A 25,888-nucleotide genomic window follows, 5' to 3' on the forward strand; every position below is an offset into this window, starting at 1 on the left:
TCAGCAAGGCACAGCAAAATAGTAGCATTTAGTAGTTTGGTGGGAAAAAAAGGAAGTAAAGAAGAGGGAAAACAAAGGAAAGAAGAAAAAAAAGAAATCGAATGAAAACAAACAAACTACAGAGGAAGGTACGCAGCTCATTCTTCGAAACATAGTTTTTAAACATTTTAGTTTCATTTTTTAATTATTGGCAATAGATTCAACTCTGTAAATGGAAATATTTAATCTTGATATCCAAATACTTCACAAACATGCATTCTCGTTTAGTCATCTAATATTTATTACCTATCCACGCCGTTTACATACCTATAATTTGCAAATACTTCGCAGCATACATTCCAACTCTTTTATTCATGTAGTTCTTAATATACCCAATCATTCAAGCCTAAAATTTAGACAATTTTATTAAACAAAAAGAAAAATGAAAAGAAACAAAAAGGAACAAAAAAGAACAGAAAATTCAGAAAACTCTTGTATTCAAGGGGTACAGTATTAATCCTTTTCAGTCTATTTTAGTGAGCCAGTATAACCAGTAAATAGCACAACTAAACGGACAACACCTTACACATCAAGGACCCGTGAAACCAGTTTCCCATCCCCCCCTGTTCAGCAGCAATATACTTTCCATAAAGGAGTCACTATCCTTTTTCTCATTAACATGGTATCATAATCAATGGTATTGATGAATAAATCTCTCCGCTGAGCCTGTTCCCCGGCTGTGGTTGCGCTGATGATGGTAGACACACTTTTTTTCCAAATTTTATTTGGCTCAGGCGCGCTTTTTATTTTTTGATCGGCTTTTAAGTCTGCTGTACCTAATGGCGCTGGCGCGGCATTTTTATTTTTGTTGTGCTTTAATGCCCCATCAAAAATTTTTGTCTCATTGAGATTTAGTGTCCGCCTCTGACACTCATTTTTTGAGGTGCGTGTGTCGATTCGAGTAGCGCACTTTGTCCAGCCCATAACAGCACTGTGCGACATTCGGCATTCAGAAAAAGAACCCGTACGTTGAATGGCGGCCGTCGGCGCTGTGAGTCTTTTTATCTGGATCCTTGCAAAACTGCCCGCAATGATGGGCAGAGTAAAGAGATCACTAGATTACTCAGCCGTCTCCCTCTGTTCGTTCTCGCCGTGTGATCCCCTTGACAGGAGCCACGTTCACTTACGACACTCCATAGCGGTGGAGTGGGCCAAATCCCGCGTCGTTTATCGTGTCTCCCTCGTCAACTGACACGAACACGTGATCCACAACGGGAGCGGAAGGGCGAGCCTAACGCTCGCATACTCGCCGCCACAGGCGCGGCCGCCTGAGCCAACATCCGTCTCCTCTGTTTGCTCCGCGTCGCTCAAAGGGTGTGCAAGGCCTTTTCGCCTTGGAAGAGAACTTGGCCACCTGTCAAAAAGCGTGGCGTGTACTTAAACGAAGCGTGAAGTGTACAGAGAAGAATACTGCGCCGGTCACGATCTCAACGTGGTGTTTCAAGTTGGTAATGCTACTCTCTTCACGCTGGTAAGTCGAGAGAGACTCTGTTAAAAAATGGCCCTGTAGTCAGCACTGAAGAGCCATGTGCATTGTGTTGGGCACAACGGATAATGTGATAATGATATTTCCTAAGAAAACGTCCAATTTGCTTTACAATAAAAAAAATTCAAGTTACCTTTACTTATAGTGTTTGCAGTATAGAATGTACTTTGCTTTTCTTGTGTTCTTGAAGTTTACAATTTAGGAACTCTACTCTGGTATGCGTGTAACATAATCAGGAAGAAGACAAGCACGCTATAATTTAATAATGAAAGTTTTTCCTCCCCTCATGCTGCCAAAAGCCTCGAGGCCATCCTGCCAAAAGCGCTGCTGCAGTAATGATGCCAGTAACATTAAAGCAGCACTGTGCAACTGCGCTGTGTTTATTATGACGCGTACAGAAAACTTGAATTAGCCTCGCGCTCTTCTATATTGGAAACTTGCCCATTCATAACCTAGCACTTCATATTTGAGTCGCCACTTGTTCCTTTCCTTCCTTACAGAAGTTCACACCTGAATATCGTGTGTGTGCATGCTGTATGCGTATATTGCTTGCCAACATGCGCCTTTAGACGAACTATGTGCTCAATGTTTGCTCGCTGTTCTATATGCTGCAGGCGTGGCGAGATACGTACTATGTGTAGCAGTTTGCACTTCATGATGGATGGCTTATCTTCCAACAGTATCGACAGTATCACGCGTTTCGATTGCTTGAGAATTCAATTCACCAGACTGCACTGTGTTAGCGTAAATGAGACGATTTCTTGCGCTATTCTGTCTCTTGTGGAGCAAGAATGTAACTGCACAAGCATATTGGGCATAAAATGCGCGCCACGCCGCCATACGCATGAGCAGCTCTTGCTCGCAACTCTATCCACGATCAGCGTAGTTAGTTCGCGAGCATTTATCGATGGGTAAAGGCAGCAAGAAATAGAAAATAATTTCGCCTCCTATTTTCAAATGGTACCGGCTTGTACTTTCATTGCATCGCGTTCCTATAAATGCGCCATGTGTATAAATGCACAGTTCGCAAAATGACCTGCTGCGCATCGCCGAATAGGCGCATATCTTTCTTATCAGCCTTCTCACTAAGCACTTCAAGATGGCGTAGGTAAACGGAGAACTGGCTGCGCACACGAATGCCTCTACGACACTCCTACATAAATGTTCGCGTCAGGATATCACACAGCGAAAACCTAGATAGCTACTAACGCTTAAGCAGTTTTATTGTGACCTTAAAGGTCCACGTAGGCAAAATGTTTAGATAAAATACCACTGCTCATGACTTTTCCATTGTGAAAATTGCCTACGACGGCCTGCTTGCATGCTATTGAGTCGGCTGCATTGAAGCAACGTAACGAGGACTTCAAAAGTCCCAGTGAGTTGCGTTTCTTCAATGCCTCTACATTCCACAGCACCCAGACAAGTATATCAGTATGAAGCGGAGAGGGGGGGGGGGGGGGGGGGGGGGGGGCTGACTGCGCTAAAGATACTGATGAGTGAATGAATACCGATATAGCCATCTATCACGACGACAACCTCGCACAAACAACCGACTATTTATTTTTCGTTATATTGTGGTATTAGTCATCACAGATCTTCTGAAGCTTTCAAAGATGGCTGGCAAGGTTCCAGACTGTAGTTTCCATAGAAGCGCACATCGCAGCATTGATTCGCAATCTAGTTTTCCAAATTCGCAAGCAACCGAAAAATGTGACCGATATTTGTGAACAAACATGTATATAATTGCCAGGGGCATGGTTATTCAAGGGCCACACACTGACATGACTGCTATAGTTGGGCGGGGCATTATTGCAAATTCCTAAAAACTGGCCGGGTGTGACACTAACGCCTTCGAAACTCAGTTGGTAAAGCATCGCACCCAGTATGCGTTCTACTATCGGTATAACGCATACTTTCCTATCTAGAATTATTAGTCCGCTGATTTCTTCCTCTAATGAATAATACCAGACAAACTACGAATGCTCCGTTTGTTCCGTGATTTCAATCACTTTGCTCCTTTCGAAAAATATAACACCCACCATTCACCATTCCGATTCAGCACGGTCGAAGTCTACCTATTTTGCATTCTGCAGCATACACCAACGATTATACATATCTAAGCCATGCAGTGTCGCTGAGGCGGACTCTTCCATCGCGTATTTTATAGGTGTGTCTTCTGGCCCACCTTGCGCAGTTGTTCCCCCTTATCTCCGAAAGGTTCCAAAAAAAAAGAGTATACGTTTAGGACTTACCAGCCACCGAAATCCAATACAAACACACAACGCACTATACGCGGCCCTCGCAAAGCCACGTGCCCAAATTTGGCTTCTGCAAGGAGGCGCATGGCGGCTTATCAGGGCACAGATGTCACCGAGATCGAGCCGTGCGCTACACATTAAACAGTCAACGAAGACGACGCTAACGCGGGGTACATCAACTAAGCTTGTCGACTTTGCTAGCGATTTATTTATTTATTTATTTATTTATTTATTTATTTATTTATTTATTTATTTATTTATTTATTTATTTATTTATTTATTTATTTATTTATTTATTTATTTATTTATTTATTTATCTCACACTACTGCGAGCAGCGCCGCAGCCCAAGCAGAAGAGGTTACAGGAGGAGCGTCTTTGCAGAGCGCTCGAACGTAGCAGTATCAGCGCATACAACAACCGAAAACGGCAGACAGTTTCATTGCTCAATGTTAAGTGGCAAATGGTTTTTGAAAGAGTTTGGAGCTTGCAAGAAACGGGTGTACGGTTCTGGAATGGCTGTGGCCTGACGATCTTTTAGGTGGGGAAGCAAATATTTATCTCTTGGAAAACCTGTTTTCTGATGGTACATTAAATACAGCTCGTCGTGCTTGGAGCGGCTCCAGCCCAGGCCGCGTCAGCATGTTATGATACCGATGGTGTTGGCCGGTAGTCTGATAGGATAAACCTGGCTGTAAGTCGCTGATCCGCTCCAGCACAGCAATATCTTTTGCATAACGTGGTCCCCACACAACGGCCTCATACTCGAGGACTGGGCGAACCAAGGCGTGATAAGTCTCCAGCCTAACTATGGAGGGGACATGTTTTAGATTTCTGCCACGAAGCATAACTTATTGTGTGCATTTGTACATTTTGTTAACAACATGACCAATGATAAAATAGGTGAAAGTAAGAGTATTCTTTTTTTGTTGTAATGGACATGGAAACAGTTCCAGTAAAATTAATTTTAATTCCTTTGCGCTCGCACGAATGCCCGAGCTTAGAAAGATTTTAAATGAGCAATAACTGGGAAGTACATTGCTAATAACCGAATAAATAACACATTCATCAGCAAGCAATTTCACATTTATACAGTCATCCACATTTTTCGCAGTATCATTAATATAGATCAGAAACATAGATCAGAACAAGAGAGCCGTAGTGCTCTCGAAACGTCAAAACTTCCATCTTTATTTACCTTGGCCAGTGACCAGTACTCCTCATTGTTAATGGGACCAGCAAGGAGCCCTAGCGGTATCCCTGACAAGACTTCTAATTTGTTTGACTTCATTCCTTCAACTTCTACAAACTGTGTACGGTTAAGCAGATATGCGGTTATCCAGTTAATGAATGAGTCAGGGGTCCAATTCCTTCTAGTCTTTTTATAAGCAAGCTGTGCGGAACGCGGTAAAATGCCTTGGATAGATCTAAAAGGACAGCGTCAATTTGATGGTTTACAGTTTTTGCGGGTTTAGCGTCCTAAAGCGACTGAGGCTATGGAGGGACGCCGTAGTGAAGGGCTCCGGAAATTTGGACCACCTGGGGTTCTTTAACGTGCACTGACATCGCACAGTACACGGGCTTCTAGCATTTCGCCTCCATAGAAATGCGACCACCGCGGCCAGGGTTGAACCCGCTTTTTTCGGGTCAGCAGCCGAGCGCTATACCGTGAGCCACCGCGGCGGTGCATCTATTTGCAGCTGTTTGTTGATAACGGAAGCAAAACCATGAACCATAGAAGCAAGCTGCGTTACAGTGGAGACATTTTTTTCAAAAGCCATGTTGGTAATCAACGAAAAGTTAATCACTTCAAGGTAGTTATTTGTGTGGCTGGCAATAATGTCTTCTAAAACATTGAAGCACATGCTGATAAGTGAAATTGGTCTATAATTTGCAGCATCAGATTTATTACTTGATTTATATATGGAGACTACCCTTGCAATTAACCAGTTATTGGGTGCTCGACTTAGCTTAATAAAATTGTTAAAAACGACTAAAAAATAAAAAAATTAATTCAGCATATCGATGACAGAATTCAGTGGGCATATTGTCCGCTCCGCAAGATTTCTTTATGTTAAGGTTCAAAAGTTGGGAAAAATGCCCTCTCGAGAAATGAAGTCTGGCATGTTGTGTTCATCAAAGGGCATTGTTTGACTAACAGTATGCGCAGATAGAGGATCGCGGTTTATGAAAGCCTTTTGGAATATGGAGTTGTACATGTTTGTACACATTATTCTGTTTATTTGAGGTTGGTCAGTAGAACGTTGTTTTTTTTTTTGTCAGACAAGTATCACTAGTACTTATTATTTTCATTTACCCACTATCGTTGGGTGGGGTAGCATAACGGCTGCCTCTGCCTAATTTCTCGGACCCGCCTTTGGTCTACAATTAGAGAAACGATTTTGACCAAAGAGAGAATTTAACATTTTACTGGTGGTTCTGAACAGCCTCTGAGTACCTTTGTAAGGCATTCGTTGGTTTCGTTACATTCTAACAATATTTTTATGCAGCTGCTAAGAGCTCAAGCACAGTGCATTCCTGTCTAAGTTTATAAGTAAGTCAATTTTTTCCTCAGTCCTGTGATTAGCTTCGTCAGAAGGCACACAACTGTGATCATACCCATGTCGTGGAAAATATCTGAATCCTGCAGGCAGGGACCCCGGAACAGTGTGTGTGTGTGTGTGGGGGGGGGGGGGGGGTGCAATGGGGCGGTCGTCGCCCCAACATTTTTCCAGAGTGGGCAGCGCCTCCTCTCCTCCCCCAGCCTCCAATTGCTTGCATTTGGATCACCTTTCTGACAATTGACGCACTTCAGTTCTAGGACTCTTTTAATGCAAAGTACCGTGAGGCTGAGCTACTTGGCTTCGTAGCCAGTTTTAAAGCGTTTCGTATACGAGTAACCTAAGCCAGTCATGTCCCAACAGAAGCAGACTGTCTGACCCGTGTACATGATCATGATTAGCAGAATTTAAACAAACCATGCACAAACATTTTAAATGCAATTGATCACTCCTCGTGCATAAAGCTTCCAATTTCAATTCGTTTTATATTGCCGTGAATTTCTGCGCCACTTGTTCGTTTGCACTCAAAACCGCCGGCACACGGCTTTATTATTTTGTTCTGAAATGCGAGATGCGACCTGCCTTATCTCTGTTGATCGTGGCCACGTGCAAATGCTTTCACATTTTTCCAGATGGTTGTAGTTGCTTTTTAGTTTATGTGGAAAGTTCTTTACCAACTTTAAATTGAGCGCGGCCAAGAACTGCAGGCATTCACTTCGATGACAGCTGAACCCACTTGTGGCTGACGACGCCACCGGGCCATTCAGTTCTCAGTGGGCGGGAGTCAGCCCCTTAAAGAGTTTCTTTTGGAAGCCTTTTCGTTGTCTTCTGACTGCTTGAATGTCGTCACCCCAACGTGACAGTTTACATCAACCTCTGAACATTGAAAAATAAAAATAATAATAAAGAAATAAAATTTATCATGTCAATGAGCAATAATTAATAATAGATAACAAAATAAGCTCAAAATCTTCCCTCCCCCCATTAAAAAAAAAAAGTTCCGGAGTCCCTGCCTGGAGGCCATAAGCGACCCCGTTAGAAAGGGGCATGAATAAACCTGATTCCACGCTTGCTGCGTATGATTTAATTGAGAGCATTTTATTCTGGTATGTTTTTGATTTATCTCCTGTGACAGATGGCACTGGAAACCAAGAACGTTTATATTTCTTGCAGCCCAAGACTGCAGCCATGAGCATATTTTTGGCATCAAGTGGCTTGGCTGAATTAACCTCAGTCTGCATCAAAGGAGCCGCCCTGACTTTAGTCACCATCCTTCTGCTCACGGGAGTGTTTGTCTGGCTTGCCCGGTGGATCCAGTGGAAAACGTTCAGGCACCTGAAGCACCTACCCCACCGAAATGAATACTTGCCTTTTCAAGGCTTGTGGATAATGTTCAAGGCGTGCTCACAGCCTGACTCGCCGGTCCGGTTCAGTACGCGTGAGTGTGCTCCTGACTACTAAAAAGAAAAAGATACGGCCTAGCAGTAGCACGTCCAACATTCTTGGACAAAAATTTTTATTAGAAAATTGTTGTGGAACTATTAAAGTTAATTTCTTCCGATGTGCAGAAAATTGTTCTTTTAAATTTCTTCCATCGCTCGCATCGAGCAGTTAAGAGTGCCTCAGAAAACAAACTGGGAACACTGTTTACGATAGCAAAAACGTTAACAACGAAAAAAATGAAAGCCTGTCGACGGGAGATCTGTGGATATATCGACTGTTGTAGTGATGTCTTACGATATACAGTATTGTGCGTTTTTATCGTGAAGACTTTCAGAAGTTTCGCCGCTTCAACCGCTGGCTCATCTGCAATGAAACTGCACACAGAGCTTGCGTATTATAGTAACTTTTGTATCGTAGCAAGTTTGACAACGGTACTTACTTAGTTGAGCCGTGCATGATGCGAAAACGTAATCGTCTATGCAGAGATCGGCGAACCAAAACCCGCAGACGACGTTTTTTCGCTGAATGGCGGCAGTGGCGCCATATGTTTTCGGCAGTCGAAAGCCTCATTACAAGGCCGCCGAGGCGAGCGTTGCAAGAAGCGCGGGCCCTTTGAATATGCCGTTCCGGCCGTTTCGTCTGCTTCAACTGAAGCGCTTATAACATTTTCGGCTAATTGAGCGGAAACAAATATCAGAACAACTGATTTAACGAGGCTTTACATTTCAAAGAATATTGTTTGCAACGCCCGTCTCGGCAGCCTTGACGTGACGCTTTCCACTGCCGAAAACAGATGGCGCCACAGCCGCACTACAGCGAAAAAACGTCGTGTGAAAGTTTCGGTTCGCCGATCTCTACGTAGACGATTACGTTTTCGCATCATGCACGGCTCAACTCAGTAAGTACCGTTGTCAAACATGCTACGATACAAAAGTTACCATAATACGCAAGTTCTGTGTGCAGGTTCACCGTAAATGAGCCAGCGGTCGAGGCGGGGAAATTTTTGAAACTCCTCACGATAAAAACGCACAATACTGTATGAAAAAAATGCGTTCATAAACTCTTTTTCGTTCAAAAATGATTTTGTCCAATTGTTAGGTATGAGCGTAGCCCGAACACTGTTGGCACGAAATGCGGAAGAAGCGAGGTGCAGTTTTTGCGTAGCGATTAAGATTGAATAAGTGGTTCTTGGCAAAGCTCGAAGTGGTTGGAAACAGCAGTAGCGATGTACGATGTTTTTAATATTCCAAATACAGCCTGGACGTCCCAACGTTCAGACGTTGAAACACACGTAAAGCCTGTTTCACATGCAAGCGAAGATGCTAGCGAACCCTGTCGCCGCGGCGTAAAAACCTCTTTCGAGTCGTCGCTGCGATGAGCGGCGAGGTTGCAACAAGTTGGAAATTTTCGCTGCGACGCGCCGCTCAATCAGTTCGTCGCTTGCATGTGAACCAGCCTTAAGAGTGGACGCATGAGTCAGGACGGAAAAGCCAGAGCGGGGAATTTCGCAGGTTCACCTTTTATGAGGTTCAGAGTGCGGTCATTGATTTACGTCATTATGTATCAAATTATCCGGCTTCTGGAATCGCATAGAAAAATAGCTTTCACACCTTGATTGTCTTATTTTGCTTGACACATTATGATGACATGCATGCCCACATAACTGATACCAGCCAGAGTTTCTGATTGCTTATTCCCGCTGAAGAAAGAAGCAGCAGATTAAGAAGGACAAAGCTCACAACTCGGACACGTATCAATGAGGAGCAGCCACTTTGTGAATAATAAGTTTCCGAAAAAGTAACTGCATGTTCAAGTCTATCTGGGTCGAAAGATGCAAATGAAATTCGAAATGTACTTCTAAACAACTTCCCGAGCTCGATGCGAGGCCCTATTCCATGCACTTCTGAGTAAAAGGGGACTTGAAAAAATACAGATAAAAGAGCGATTCTTCTATTTGTTTCTTTTTTTTGCCGCCAGGACAGTGCAAATAAATGACCTCAAAAACAAAATAAGAACAATATCTGATCACTTTTATAAACTCGTGTTTCCTAGGCTTCGTGTGATGGTACGAATCATTTGTTTACGCGTTTGCTTGAATACTTAAACTTAAAGTCTTGGCAGCCTTCGCCAATTTCATCCCATTAACTTTCTTGTAGAACGGTTTGTCCAGTACACAGCAATGCGCGTGCCAAACGTGACCCGCCTAGAAATTACTGTCAGGGTTTCCTAAATTGCTGGCTACTCATTCTTGTCACGTTCACATTCGCTGCACTTTTATTGGTGGTCTGAAGTGTATCGTAGGTTTAACATATGTAAAAAAAAAGGCCAACCTTACGTGATCAAATAAGGGCTGATTATTCATCTTAACCTTTAATTCAGTCCTATGTTTCGTCCTCGTATGGTGTGTTTGTTTGTTCAATGTTTGCCAATAAAACATTGTGGGGAAGCTCAGCAAACGTTGCAAATCATTCGCTCCGTCAACGCGGCGAATCTCGTGTCTTTATGCCTTGGGGAATGAAATATAGAATTAATTTCACTGCACGACGTAAATCAACGGCGTTGTAAGGACTAACGTTACCTGTCCAGGCGGCAGACATCGGAATCAGAGAGCAGCCCACAGAAAGGCGGCAAGCCGTGTTTGAATTTACTCAGCTTTTTACAGGGCATCCGAGGCAGGTTGTCTATGGCTTCGGAAGTACCAGGAGTCGACCCCTTGGGGAGTTTGCACCGCGCGTGTTTTTGAAGTAGTTGCAAACTGCTAAATAGAATTGCCTTACATTAGAGTGGACGGGTGAACGCAGAACTCGCATGGAAATGTCGATTGGGCGCAAGCAAGACGAAAAATAGCTAAGCTAAATTCAACTGCCTTAAACTTATGTCTGAAGCAATTAGGAGAATTTGCAGCGCCACCTAAATTCAACGATGGGATCTAAACACACAGGACACTCTCTTGGGCTGGGCATGCAGCTTCATTTCACCGGTAGTCGTTAGCCATGGGGTAGTGTCCCTCGAGAGAGCCGGTCACAGTGCTGCGTCATTTTTAGACATCTTGGAGGCCAATTTTTTTTTTTTTTAGAACGGGCATGAGATACCGTTGGTACTTATGACGCAAGCCTTATCGCAGACTTATTGCTACACAGACTTCAAATCGCACAATACACCTCATCAAGTAGCTAGCTATGCTCACGCTGTAAATAACAAGCTAACAAGCAACATGTTGTTATCCTTCCGCTATGGCACTGCGATACCGTAAACTTAAAAAGCATTATATAATTCTAAATGTAAAAGTTTGAATTCTGACAAAGAGTACATTACAATGTCTTAATGTGTTGCCTCAACATCAGGATGAAAACTGAAAAAACCTGCATAAGTAGGGCGGAAGGGCTTTTGTACATGGAGTTGGTTTGAGCCGCTTTATCCTGGTCAGTCAACTGCAGACTGCTGGGACAGCAGCATTTCGTATCGCTGTAATGTTGATCACAGGGAAGTCTTCTGTGTTATTGTGCAGTGGTCTTCAGTGCCATCTGTGGACTGCACGCGAGATTCCAGAGGTACGGCAGACACGTCGTCTACGTTGGATTCACTCCGCTTCTCACCTTGTACAAAGCTGAGTTCATCGAGGTACGTCTAGTACTCTTTCAGTACTTTCAACATATTTCACTTTGTAAGGTGACAAGAAAACAGATTTGATACATAGTATTTATCAAAGACGCTTTTTTTGGCAACTGTTTGGTTTGGGTTTAACGTCCGAAAGCGACTCAGGCTATGCAAGGACGACACAGCGGCGGGTATTTTAGCAACAAAATGTGAAATAAAAAGCGCACCAAACAAAAAAGGAAAAAACAAAACTTTAAACGGTGTTATGTTTTTAATTTTTATTTTAGTTATCTGATACGGCAGGCATTCCAGAGAAACCCGCCAATATTTTTTTTAATTAGTTTTTTATGTAAAGAGACGCTTTTTGCTGCATATATATAGAAGCATTGGAAGACAGTAGAAAACAGGCGAATCATGTGAACTAGATAAGTGCTTAACTGAACTGTAATAAATAATTTTTTTAACTATTACAAATAGACGCTTGCAGTTTCAGATCTGAAGTTTTTTGTTAGTAATAGCCACATCGGTTTATACAATTTCAAAACCACAGTTACCCCCGCCGCTGTAGCTCAAAAAGTTTATGAATTTCTGGCGCAGTTCGAAAACCGTGCGCCTAGGGGGCGGGCTCAGCGACAACCATATAATCGCGTCACTGTGTGGCGCACATGCCACGTGGCCTTCTGTGGCCCACCCGCGCTGCAGCATTCACCGCTCTCCGCTGTTCCAATCGAGGCGGGTCAGAAAAGGTCACGTGGCATGTGCGCCACGCAGTGGCCCGATTATATGGTCGTCGCTGCGCGGGCACCCCAGGCGCGCGGTTTTCATAGTGCGCGAGAAATTGTTAAAATTTGTTGAGCTACCGCGGCTGGGGTAATTGCGGTTTTGAAATTATATAAACTGATGATATGAATATTACAAATGGCCAGCTATTCTTCTCTAATTGCGGCCGGACACCTAATTGTAGCAGTTAGAAAGTTACCTATTATAATTTAGTTAACCATTTTCTAGTCAGCATGATTCTCCTTTTTTCTGGTCTCCGCGAACGCTGGTATTGTAATGCCACAAAAAGAGCAAAGGTAAAGAGATAAGAGGGGGCTTCTTTGTGTGTGTACGTATGTGCGTATGTGCGTGTGTGCGTGTGTGCGTGTGTGCGCACGTGCACGTGCGTGCGCGCGCGAGTTTGTGTCTGCGTGTATAGAGGTTCGCGCTTGTTTAAAAACGCTCAGTACATGTATTGCGGCGTTACAGATTCTAGCGCTAGGCTACATGTCGAGGTAGACCTGTGCACAACTCTGAATTTTACGACCTTGACCTATAATTATGAATAGTGCGCCTGTCAACTTCATTTGAGAACGTACTGCTCGAAACGTGAGTCTACCACTGCCATATTTCATATACCTCTCATAACATCCGTAGCAGAAGGCGTCAGACCACTGAATTCCTTCAAGGCAGTTGACATAATCGTAGCGCAAATTCTAAGCACGACAACGCCAACGGCGAAAACTTCGTGCAACATGCAATTTTATGTTTTATCCCGCAGTATTTATAGCGTCCTTGTGCAAAGTGCACTATCGGCTTTTCCTGAATTTGATCATGCCATGCTTCTAATATCGTTCTTAGCGCAGCTCTCAATTTATTACAGAGCGTACGTGCTCTGAGACGTCAACAAGCGAGTAAACAAATTTGTTTGGTCAAGAGATAATCTATCCTTCCTCAGCCACATTAGTTGGCATCAACGCATCAATTCAGTGACTTCGTGCAAACATATCTTACTGAAATCTTTCCGTTAGCAGTCTGTCCTGAAAATAAAATCTCTAGTGCAGTAAATGAATGCAAAATGAGGCAAAAGGGGAGGCGAGGGGGGGGGGGGGGGGGGGGGGTTGGACTGCATGACTATACCTCAGTGTCTTGTGCCTGAAATTCTCAAGAAAAAGCAGCATACCCGCATTCAGTTTATTTTCTTATTCAACGTGATCTCGCAAACATCAAGTAGTATCGGTCTCACTACAAATAAGGCAACGCTGTTACTTTCATGGTGCGCAGCGTCGGTATACACGGTTCACGTTTCAGCTCTGGAAGCTGTAAAGAAATGATGTTGGGGCACTTAATGACGGTAAGACCTCTGACCTCGACGAAGATGTGTGCAGACCGTTGCCTTCCTTGAGAAAAATTGCAACTCTGCATGTGTTCCCTTGGTAACTAATAAATTCCTAAAGTTTCAATACAGATGAAAGCGTTTTGAAGAAGGCATTGCAATGTTTTGAACAGCGAACGATTACATCATTATTGCGCGTTAAAACGCCCCCCAACTGCGCCCGACGTTTGTCAGCAGCAATCTGAGTCTGTTTCCCCGAATGGGTGGGTCGAGTCGTCAGGTTATTATCTTCTGTCTCACCGTGGCGCACATATAAAGAGCACAATTTTTTTCTTTATTATTATCTTTTTGCGTTCTCAGGGCGGATTTTCGTGTTCTGTGCTTGCAAATTACACTACCAGGGCCGCAGATCAAAGCTTCAAAGTGGGAAATTTAGCGGGGCGGTACGTTTTATGAGAACTGCATTGAGTATTTCAGCAATCAGTGATGATTTGAAATACATATGCCGGTGTTAAAGTATCACATGGTGCTACCCTTGCAAGTTCGTTGTTATGTACACAAAGCACAACGATCTTCATTCCTCGGCGACAGTGGAAGAAGAAGCTGCTTCTTGAAACGTCGAAACGGAAAAAAAGCCACAGGGGTAAAGACCAGGGGGAAAAGCTTGACGCTTCGCAACGCCGAACCCGTTACTAATTCGTTCAGCACGTTTCCTGCAATGTGGAACACGTAGGCTGTGGCACACTTTTTTTTTTTTCCTTACAATGTAGGAGTGCTGAATCTCCCGCCGTTACCTCTCCGCGGCGGCTGCCAGTGTACCGAGTTGTTCCCCTCTCTCCCTTCCTCCCGCTTCAGGTGATGGAGGGGTGTCTGGGTGAAGTATCACTGTCATTCAGGCAGGAGCTTATCGGTTTACGTTTTTTTTATGGCAGCTCCACCATACTTTTTGTCATTCGGCCACAGCTCCGCCCTGGCCTCCCAATTGCTTTTGCTATTGGTGCATTTTGGCGGGAATTCGGGACTCGCTTCGGCAGGCGCGCGCCGCGCGACCAGTCCGAGCGGAGCCCAGAGAGAGATTCCTACCCTCCGAGACAGCGTGGAGTACGTGTGCTTTACTGTTCATGTCAGCCGGCATTTTTTCCTTCGGAGCAGTGCGTATTTGAGCTCACCAACTCGGGGTCATTTGACTTACAGCGGCTCGAGCCTGTATGGTGAGGCCCAGCGACCTCCGACAGGCGTAGCTTCCGTTGACTGCCCACTCTATCTCGTAAAACGGCCCAACAGTCACCGCGAGAGAAATCACAGCACTGCTGCGGGGACCTTTGCCCCCGCAGCGCGTGCAAGCAGCTCGTATTGCGCGCAGTGTAGCTTGCACCTCGCGCGTCTTCGGGACAGGGTGACTGTTGAGTGTGCGTATCATTGGACTACGGCGTGAGAAAGACGTCTCTTTTGTGAACTTGGAGGCCTGTTTCTTTGTGGTGACTCCCTCTCCTCCCTGCGGAGGTGACTGCACCGCAGCGGTGCCCCAGGGTATGCTTGGTGACGGCTGATCGGGGCGAAGCCCGAACCCGCGGTGGTTGGTGGCCTGTGCATACTGAGAAACCACATGAAGAAATATAACCCTTAAAAAAACGAGGGAAATACTGCGAATGGGTTTCATCCCTTAAAGTAAATCTCTGGAACTCCTGTTTTTAGAGCGTAGAGGAATGTTCGCCGTTACATGAGGCTGCCAAATGGTGGCCAACTTTGTTTAGCCAGGTCAAGTAGTCTTATAGGAAGACGACCCACGGCTGGGTCGGCCTCTTGAAGTCACCACTGAGGAAATAAGCCGCAAAGTGAGTGACATTTGACCAACAGGCGCTTGATGGTCCTTCAGAAGATGCTGATCTGCACGTTACTATTCAGTGCCGAAAAATAATCCTGCACGTAAATTAGATTAATTCAAGGCGTGTTTGCATTTTGTGCCCAAAACGCCTACTATTGGAATGCAAGAAGAAAGAAACCGAGTGGATTGTTGTCATTAAACAACAGCGATAATGAAAAATGATGCTGAAATGTTGGGTGTGAAAAAGCTGAGCTGCTCTTACACGTGGACTGTGCTTCGTAATGAAGCCTATCTGCACTCAGACCACGACATCAAGCTAGTGAGCATGGCCTGGAAATTCAAAATTCGTTTCCGCTCATCAACTACAGGGTATCCATGGCGAGAAAGATCACAGCGACAGTTTTTTAGGATGAGAATTTTGTTCCGGGGACATCTTACTTACTGGTCAAGACACCTACCACAGAGGCCTCTTATGACGAAATGCTTCGTTCGCGTAAGGCCACGAGAAAAGAGCGTCGGAGAAAATGAGCCAATAAATATTTTTTGGCCTATTTCCTTCGACTCTCAATTCCACCGGCTCAATTTTCGCGATAATGCTACATCCTGCACATTATCTTCTCGGCTCAATCATTGAAAAGTTTCTTGCCGCTCGTTTTAAACTGCGAGCAAATCAAAATACCACGAAAAAATAAGGTAACAACTATTCAGTTCTAAGATTGAGACCCGCGTTTTTAGCAAGGCTGTCACGCATCTTTTAACCAAAATGCAGGTGACACAACACAGTCTGTATGCTGACGTTCCAACATAAAGTGAACAAGAGAGGGGAAATCCTCAGGGTGCTTGCCAACGTTTCGACAAGCGGACGTGTCTTCGTCTGGGCAAAGCGTTCATAACTGGCAGGGAATGAATCTGCGGTAAAGTTCGCGAAAAGCGATCGTAAGATTGCTGGCTCAGAAGCAGTGAGGTGCCATAAGGTTAGAAGTGCAGGATTAAAAATTGTATTTATTGAAAATGTCCACCTTATAGACTGTTACACATTTAAATAAATATAAAGAAAAAAATTGGCAGTAAATACGTAGCGAAAGCTAAGGGCATAGTTTTGTTAGCCTTGGTTAATCTTGATTGCAAGTATAGGTTAGTCTGGTTGTCTGACTAATTGTTGTCACGTGGTTTGCCACGCGCTTGGTCGCGTGACAAGACGCGTGGTTGCTCAAGTTGTGCGGCGCGACCACGGTGGGAATGCGATCACGGCGAAACTACGAGTTCGTGGCCAATGTAGCTTTCGCTACAAACAATCCGAGCGTGATAGAAACTGCCACCACCATAATCATAATCAACAGCCTCACTATGCCCACTGGAGCGCAAAGGCTTCTACCATGTCTCTCCAATAACCCTGCCCTTTGCCAGCTGCGACCACCGTATCCACGCAAACTTCTTAGTCTCATCCGCCCACCTAACTTCTTTCCTTCCTTCTTTCTTTTTAATTTCTTTCTTTCTTTCCTCCTTCCTTCCTTCATTCCGCCCGCTCGCCTGCCTGCCTGTCTGCCTGCAGACAGACAGACAGACAGACAGACAGACAGACAGACAGACAGACAGACAGACAGACAGACAGACGGACGGACGGACGGACGGACGGACGGACGGACGGACGGACAGACAGACAGACAGACAGACAGACAGACAGACAGACAGACAGACAGACAGACAGACAGACAGACAGACAGACAGACAGACGGACGGACGGACGGACGGACGGACGGACGGACGGACGGACGGACGGAGACGGACGGACGGACAGTTGGTCGGTCGGTCGGTTGGTCGATCGGTCGGTCGGCCGGACGGACGGACGGACGGACGGACGGACGGACGGACGGACGGACCGACCGACCGACCGACCGACCGACCGACCGACCAACGGACGGACGGACGGACGGACGGACAGGCAAACGGACGGACAGTTCGCAGTGCAATCTTGTAGATCACCGCCTAAGTACTCTTCTTCCTCCTTTCTAAATACTTGCGGGCCGGGAAATTTTCTTTTTAGGTCTTCTTAACATCCATTTCTACCTTTTGTCTAAATATTAATGCTCTTGATATGCCTTCCTTCTCTTCCTGCCTATACCCCTCTGCGTTTCTCTTTTTATTCTTTAAAACGCGTGTCTTTTTGTGGCGGTTGCTTTTTTTTTATTCAAGCGTCTCTCAGCAGAAGACGCTGCCATTCGCCAGGTTTTTCTTGCATGAAACGAAAATCCCCTTCTCTCTTTTCGATATACATATGTAAAATAGGTTAACGCGCCTTCTAAATCAACATTTTTATTGGAAGTCTAATGGTGCAAATAAAATATTCTTATGATATAAATTATGCTAAGGTGTGCATTTTAAACAAATGTTTCATTTCTCGTTCTAGGAAATTCTTTCTAGCCAGAAAATCTTGTCCAAGGGCGTCAATACGGCCTTCTCCACTGTTGGTTGGGAACTGGCTTGCTGACAAGGTAAATTTTATTACATGTGTAGCTTTACTCATAAGCAGTTGTTGTTTTTTGTTCGAAATTCACTTTATCTTGTCATAGCGAGTTAGTAAGTGGTTGCGTAGGAAATAAATATTTGCGTCTTAAATTTCGAAGGGGGCAGGCAGCCTTCTCGCAGCAACAGTGTGTACCTCATGAAAGCGACAGCAATCCATACGGGTGCCAACTCTGCGTTCATTAAAGTGCCCACGTGTTGGTTCAGTAGCAGCATTTGTAGGCAATACTGAAACAACCAGGTCTGAAGAGCGGCCGTTCCTGTGTAGAGGTTTCTTCCGTTGGATCTGCTCGAATAGTCAAGCAGCGAGTAACTGAATTCATTCTTATTCGCTCGAATGACAGTGACACGCTATTGAGCGACGGCCAGACACAGAGGGGGTGAATAACGTCGAGGTTGCATGTTAAGGATAACATTCTTTAAATACGTCATAACGTCATATCTTCTTCACGACAGGCAAGTAGGCAGGCAGCTCTGCAAACAAGGAATAGAAAGGCAGCATTCTATTGAGGAAAATTCAACTCACAAGAAAAATTTTCAACCATTACGATTCTCTTTAATACTAATGGGCAGCGCCTTGTAAGACGGGCATTTTTCAAATGCCATTGAGTCGAGAGCCTTTGAGATTCTCAATCGCTATTAAAATCGAAGGACTTTTGCCGCTGCTACACAGTAAGCTTGATCGCCGTCGAGAGGTTCCATCATCGGACACCTCTCATCTCACATCTCGCCACCGCCGCCGCTAATAATTTTGCAGGCATGCTAGCCATGAAACACGTCTAACCTGAAATGGTTAAAAACGAAATTTTTATTCGCTAGAGTAGTATTAACGACTCTTGAAATGAACTTCTTTGCATTGGACTAGCTGTAGGAGCTTTTATGCTCTGTTGAGGAAGCTGGTGTTAGTTGTTTTTTCTATCGATGGTGACATTGGTACTATGCGTGCCGCAATCTTTTGTCGCCCGGCGTGTCTTTTTTTTTCTGCAAAATAAGTGCATATTTTCAAGTTTCATATCTTCCAAAGATGATACTGCTTTGATTTTTTCTCAACGCTTTGCTGCGAGCGCTCCGTGTCCGAGCGTACACGCAGTCGGCGCTCGAAGGTCCTCGAAATGTCGGCAGAGTTCCGCGTTGCTCGACAGACTGTTGACTCGATGGCCATCGAAGCCGCCTCTGTAGCAGCGCGCAATTGGACATTGAGTCGATAGACAATCGATTTGAAGGTATTTGAGATGACCGTGTACAGTGGCGTTAGCTCTGGTTGTAAGCACGGTGCACACAACGGAACTGGCTCAAGACAACGCCCGCGAACTCCGCTTGTAAGGCGCATCTATCCAATCCGAGCCATTCCTCTTCGAGCTTCATCGTTCCTCCTCTCTCCCTCTCAGCTCCTCGTCCCGTTTCCTCATCCGTAAAGAACCTTGCTTGCAAATCTCTTGTTCGGCCCAAGCTAAACAATGCATCCTCAGTTTGGGACCCTCATCAAGCTAATCTTTCGAATTCTCTTGAATCTACCCAAGAACGCGCAGCTCGATTTACCTTCCATGACTATTCTTTTGTACTAGTGCCAGAGCGCTGAAAAATAATGCAAATCTTTCAAAACTAGAAACACGACAAAACTGCCAAGCTCTCTATTGTAAATTTTATCATTTTACAATTGATAATAACGACATATCACCCGCTCACCGCCAATCATCCCGCACCAGTCATCCCAAGTCAGATACCCTCCGCCCTCGCGCACATCGTCGCATCTTCACTCGTTTTTTGCACCTACAGAGGAAGACTGGAATGATCAGCCCGAAGAAGCGGCGCATCACTCCAGTGCGACGAATTTCACGTACGCCATTGCACGCTATCTTCTCTGAAGCCGCCCACTCCTTATGTAGTAAAATTTCTGTCTGCGGGCGTTTGAGGAATCAATAAAATACATAAACTAAAACAATAAAAAGCACCATTAACGTCTTACGTGCCAATATTACAAAATTGAAATTGATCAAAATAGTTTTTTTTTATTCTCCTTCAATATATACATTTCTTCGCATTTTTCTCCATACTGTATGATGACTGTGGAACACGTAGTAACTGTTATATTTATTATCCAGTGATTTAAAGAATTTGAATTATAGCTGGTAAAGGTCACACTTTGGTCCTTATCACTACTGAGAGCTTTTGGAGCCCTTTCGGCAGGTAAAAAAAATGTTGAAATGAACGAAACCGAGCAAAAGCAATGACAAATAGTTGGTGATATTGTGAAAGCAAAATAAAAAACTACACCCTGCATGTGTTGACCCATTGCGCGGTATTTTTCGTCCAGCTGATAATCATTTGGCCCTACGAGGCGCAGGGACGGATAAAATTTACGCTCAGTTTTTGACGTCAAGATGGATGGGTTGAAAGCAAGATCTACTAAAAACAGAGCAAGAAATCTGTATGTTTTCAGGATTGCCTCATGCGGGCATTTGATTTTTCAGTAACGCAATAACCGAGCTGCCGCGCGCTAAGAGCACATTCCTATAATGTTTTCTGAAGCACAACAGCGACTTTTTACTTGGCGGCAAGATAAAGCTTGGTGAACGTGCCACAAAGACCTGCTGCCCATTGCTGTGTAGTTTATTCGCTGGTTCTATCTGCTTACCAAGCTGAATCACGCAGGCATTATTTTTAAGCACCTTTTCCTTTTGTGCGTTGCACTTCTCCCGTCGTTGTCGCACAAGCCAGCACTGTTTAGCAGCCCTACCTTGCAGCTGCATATACTGCATGGGGAATGGAAAACTACAACGACTATGTCTTAATGTGTATTTAGTGCGTAATTCCTTTAATTATACCCACTAAGAATGTTTAGGTTGCCCGAGGCAAGTGTAAAATGTGTGAACTTCGGCTTCTTCTTCATTTATTTTCAGCACAGGTGAAAAGTGGCGAGCCCGGAGGCGTCTATTCACCCCGGCCTTTCACTTCAGGATATTGGAGGACTTTTCACCGACTATAAACGCCCAGTCCATCATTCTTGCTAATAAGCTTGAAAGGCTTTCACAGTATGGAGGAAAATTTGACACCGTACCTCTGGTTACACTTTGCACATTGGACATCATATGTGGTGCGTCTGCAAATTGGAAAAGAGAGTAGTTACTCTAAATTTTCACTTCTATTTTCTTTTTTCATGTATTAACCACTTGTCTCCCGTCGCTTTGCAGAAACCATAATGGGAACCTCTGTATCAGCTCAGTCCAACGAGAATAGTCCTTACGTAGCTGCAGTAAACAGGTAACCTATTTTTCTTGGCATGAAGATATTAGAACATTACACGGTGAACAGTGCGGAAAACCTTAAGCGTGAATTAGCTTTCAGCAATGTCTATTCTACCAGTGTAAGAAGTAAGCAAGTATTTGCACGCTCCTAATGAGGCGATGGTAAAGCAGTCAGCTGTTTAGCGTAAGATAGCTCCGTCATTTCACACAATTCAAGCGTGTCGCCAGTTCTAGATACTCAAAAACAGATTAATTCGAACCAAATGCTCTTTCAGGATTGCGGAACTCTTCGTCGAAAGAACTATGAGCCCCTTTTTGCAGAGAGATTTCATATACAAGCGTACTGCTTCTGGCAAAGAGTTTTATAAGTGTCTCAATATACTACATAATTTCACACGACAGGTGAGTTTTTCCAAGATATTTTGTGTTTGTGTGTGTATGGATTTGGAGATTTTCATCCCGTTAGTTGAATTTTTTGTGGGGTTCAGCATCTGTATTGCTTCAAAAATGCTTAAAGGGCAATGTTGCGTTGTCGGCACACAGTGAAACTAAAAAATTATTGAGTAGAACATAATGCCAGGCTAGTTGGTGCATTTCTTCCTACATAGAAAGGTTGCGCGAAAGGCACAAACAAAAGGCAGGACACAGGACAAGCGGATTGACAGCTGAATTTATTGAAGGTTGGCCACCACATATTTCAGTGGAAAATGGAGCATATGCTCGATTTGCTCGAAAACACATAACAATTGGGAAGCAGCTAGTCAATATCTCGGAACATCTTATCTAGAAATAGAAATTCTAAGTCACTTCCGCATAGCTTATATAGGGTCTCATTTATACAATCCTGGCACTTTTTCGTTACGAAGAACACCTTCATCAGTTCCCGTGCGACAATATTGCGGCTTTTACCCAGAATGTTGATCTCGTTCGGCCGCGACTGACACATGTTGCAGGCCTCACAATACTAAGTTAAACGAGGGCACTCGTCTTTCGAAAAGCATAACTCATGTTCCAGTGCGCAAGAATTCACGCAGCGTCTATAGCTATGCTTTTACACGATCTCCTCACAATTCAGTGGTATCTCTTGTACCACTCCGGCAGTGCATCCCACAAAGTGCCTGCATACTTTTTCTCAGAACCACTTTTCTTGTTGTTTTTTTCTGGAGGGGGGGGGGGGGGGTCTTATGGGGCGCACATTTTTGCCAGTTAGGACTACGCTAAAACGGTAATCTCATGCGTTGTACTTGCCTGTCAGCTTCTTAAGGTTGTGTGATGCCCTATGCACCACTGCATCACCGCCGACTTCCCTGCTACTATGATATGCCTTCTGTTTGTGTCTGGCGCAATATTTGTGTTCCTGAACCTCGAAAACCTGAATTTTCCTCCTGAAACGCAGAGCATAATTGCTGTTTCGGGGCACAGTAGAACCAATTCGTTGCTTCTGAAAACATTTTGGAAGTACGTATTAAATATTGTTACGCAGGTGCTATATGCTCATATTTAGAATATATACGAGATATATACACTATAACTGAAAGTCTCGGCTGAAACCGGCATTCCATGTTTGTTACATCTTTTATGCTCAGGAATGCATCTTCTAATCGCATTATGGAGGGGGAATTGGCATAAGTTCTGTTCATATTTACGCACAAAAAGCTACCAGCCGAGGCGCACTTTCAGCAACGTCACGTTACTGCAGTTACGACTGGTTTCCAGTGTTGTGGGTGTTACCGAAAAAAGTAACTAAATATGTTACTCGTTACGCTAAAAATAAGAACCGCGTTACCGCCCTACGTTAGATAAAAAAAATGTAACTCGTCACCGTTACCGAAAAAGTACAGCACGTTACTTTGCCCTTAATCCCTGGCCATAAATTTTAATTAGTGTGTCTTCACTGCAAGACCTCACGGTAAGAATTTTATAAATGTCATATTTCACATAAAACTTCTAGCCCAAACAACGATTTTACCCGAAATCTTGATTTAACGAGAATACTTTGCACAAATGTGCAGGAGCTTAGTAATGTTATAGTGGTCTAAAGTTGCCTGTAGAGTTACATGTGATGGCTTCTAACTCTGTGGCGCATGATGAAGCCATTTTTTGAATGTGACATCAAGCACAACATCATACTTCATCATGAATTCTAACTTCACAAAGAAAACATCGCTGAACTCTCAATAAATTTACAGTAATTCTGAAAAATGTGATGTTCCAAAATGCTCGGCATGCTTCTACTCTTTAGAGCGTTGTGTGTGAGTAGTTTGGGAAAGGGGGTACGTGAAGGCAAGTTTGTGAATGCGTGCTCGTGCAGGTGTTTCATGCTTTATGGGTGTTGCATGCTTTTTTTTTAGTTGGGCCCGTCGTCAAGGGCAGGTGCTTTGTGGCATGCAACAAGGGTCGTCGAGAGCACCTGTACGTTTTGTTTATTTGTAACATCACTTTAGGTCCTCTGCGCTTTTTTCATGAAAAAGGGGCGGAGGGGGAACAATTGTAATAAAGAGTAACTAGTACGGTGACACCTCACGTCACCGAAAATTGTTAACGTAAGTAGGTTACTCGTTACAGTTCCAAAATGGCAACGAGTACGTTACTAAGTTACCGAAAAAGGTAACGCGTTACTGATAACGTCGTTACTTGTAACGCGTTTCCACCAACACTGGTATTTTCGCAAATTTATTTAAGTAGTAACGTATTATTGTTATCCATATACCTTGTAGAGTTCATTGCCTTCAAACTGACTTTAAATCAGCACTCTTATGCACATGCTTTCTATGCTTATCTTAACCGTGGTGGCAGCCATTCTGATACGCCTCTCGCTAGCCAGCAACTATAAGTTGCACCACTTCAGGCCAAGTAGTGCACACCAATGTACTAACGCTGATTTTATCAGCAAGCGTGATTCCAACTTGTACTAACTAAAATTGCAAGCACCGTATGTGTGGCTCAATTGAAGAGACACTGACGACCACTCCATATATTTTTTTTTTCTGAGTAAAACTCCATTCAAGGGTGTTTTGATGTTTGTGCAGTGACAAAAGGCTCATCTCTTGCTGAGAAACTTGCGTTTAAAAATTTTCCGCGGCTATTTTCAAACTTCTAACACATACAACGAGAAAAACTCCTTGATCACTGGCCGGCGATGATGCCACCTATATGGAATTATTTTTTTACCTTTTCTAGTACTGAAAAGCTCCGTATACAGAGAAAGTGGTGTCTTTGTTGTTAGAATAAGGCCAGCTTGAATTTGTCTCCAATGTTCCTTCAAGGTAAAGGAGCTCAGGCCTAAACAATATAATTTTTAAAATGCATGATAACGCTCACTGAAGCAGTCCTTTTTGTACTTTTGTATTTCCTTTGTATTGTATTTGTATGCCCAACTTTTATATTTGCTCATAGGAACAAAGCCAAAATTTTGCGTGCAACCATGACAGTAGTATACTACCGCACGGGGTTAACACAAAAGTTAACACAAACTCTACCCAGCGTTAATATTACGCCCGCCCCCCCACCCTGTTTGCCCGTTTTAACGCCCTCTTTTGAAAAATGCTCATTTTTTTCTGCTATCGCAAAGACCCGTCTCTTGTTTATAAACAAACACGTGGATATGAAACTGTAAGAGAAGTTCATGGTCTATCTCGTCGTGAAGAGGAGGCGTCATCATAAAATTTATGTTTCAAATGACAGGTTTTATGTCTTCAAAAAAAAAAGACTGCTCATTGCAATTCTTTTTATTAGTAGAATGACCTTAAAAGGCAGTTAATCGTCGAACCGGCTCCAGAAAAAAACCATATGGTTACCTTAAGAGCGTCAGGAATCTGTGCCAAAAATAAGTGAAGGAACGAAACGCAAATGCGTCTGTGTGCTGTGCGATATCAGTGCACGCTAAAGATGCCCAGGTGGTCGAAATTATTCCGGAGCCCTCCACTACGGCACCTCTTTCTTCCTTTCTTCTTTCACTCCCTCCTTTACCTCTGCCCTTACGGCGCGGTTCAGTTGTCCGCCGAGATGTGTGGTAGATACTGCGCAATTTCATTTCCCCCAAAACCAATATTCATTTTTTTGAACAAAATCAAAATGTAAAAATGAAATTGAGGACTTCTTTGTAGTGCGGCAGGGCTTCAAGTCTCTCTCTAATTAAGGCACGACCTGTTATAACACTGGTTCGCTCCATTTCGGTGCTTAAATCTTTCAATAATAATGAAACGTTTTGGGACGCACCACACTCCCATTTTATAGAGGGCAGCTTTTTTTTGGCCATTGACAAGAGGATCACGCCCCTCCACGCCACGAACCGGCCCTTAGCGCTTGCGTGCGCAGCGTCCGAGATGCCTGAACTATCCGCTATTTGCCAAAGGGGAACATCTGAGCACTATGGAGTAATATTTGCGAGGGCAGGCCCCAGTAAACTTCCATCGCAAAGCGCAAAAAACCTTCGAACTGAAGCACCATGAGCCTACCGTCCTTCAGCTGAATCATTCCATGGTAATGCAGAAAATATGATACTTTTAACGCTCCTAGGAGTATCATCTATCAGCTAGTGGAGTAACTTGTCCTGATATGAAATGCAAATGCAAATGCAAACTAGCCCTTAACGGCCAGGCTGGACTAGGACAGACGTCTGGCCGCTGGACCCAGAAAATGTACACCACAACGATTTCGAAGCTACCAATTAAACAGGTCTCCATCTGCTTGGTCTCACGTACTACGTCAATCGTGCACCATCGACAGCTTCGGGATTCATGCATTCCTGCTTGCCAGGCTATTGCAAATCTGACAGCTCAACAGACACGACGGCCCGCCACGACAACCTGTTAGTCC

The 25,888-nt window shown here is 44.1% G+C and overlaps 1 protein-coding gene across 1 annotated transcript in view; it reads left to right on the forward strand.

Moving 5' to 3' along the window:
• Window positions 1-1,186: 1,186 nt before the first annotated feature.
• LOC144115757 (uncharacterized) overlaps window positions 1,187-25,888 on the forward strand; it is a 55,946-nt gene continuing 31,244 nt past the window's right edge. Inside the window, 8 exon segments of the mRNA XM_077650257.1 lie at window positions 1,187-1,483; window positions 7,516-7,780; window positions 11,294-11,406; window positions 17,710-17,746; window positions 17,749-17,794; window positions 20,726-20,919; window positions 21,017-21,086; window positions 21,346-21,472. Of these exon segments, the coding sequence (XP_077506383.1) occupies window positions 7,531-7,780; window positions 11,294-11,406; window positions 17,710-17,746; window positions 17,749-17,794; window positions 20,726-20,919; window positions 21,017-21,086; window positions 21,346-21,472 (837 nt within the window). The 5' untranslated portion in view covers window positions 1,187-1,483; window positions 7,516-7,530.

The sequence above is a fragment of the Amblyomma americanum genome, chromosome 1 (assembly GCF_052857255.1).
Source record: "Amblyomma americanum isolate KBUSLIRL-KWMA chromosome 1, ASM5285725v1, whole genome shotgun sequence".
NCBI lineage: Eukaryota > Metazoa > Arthropoda > Arachnida > Ixodida > Ixodidae > Amblyomma > Amblyomma americanum.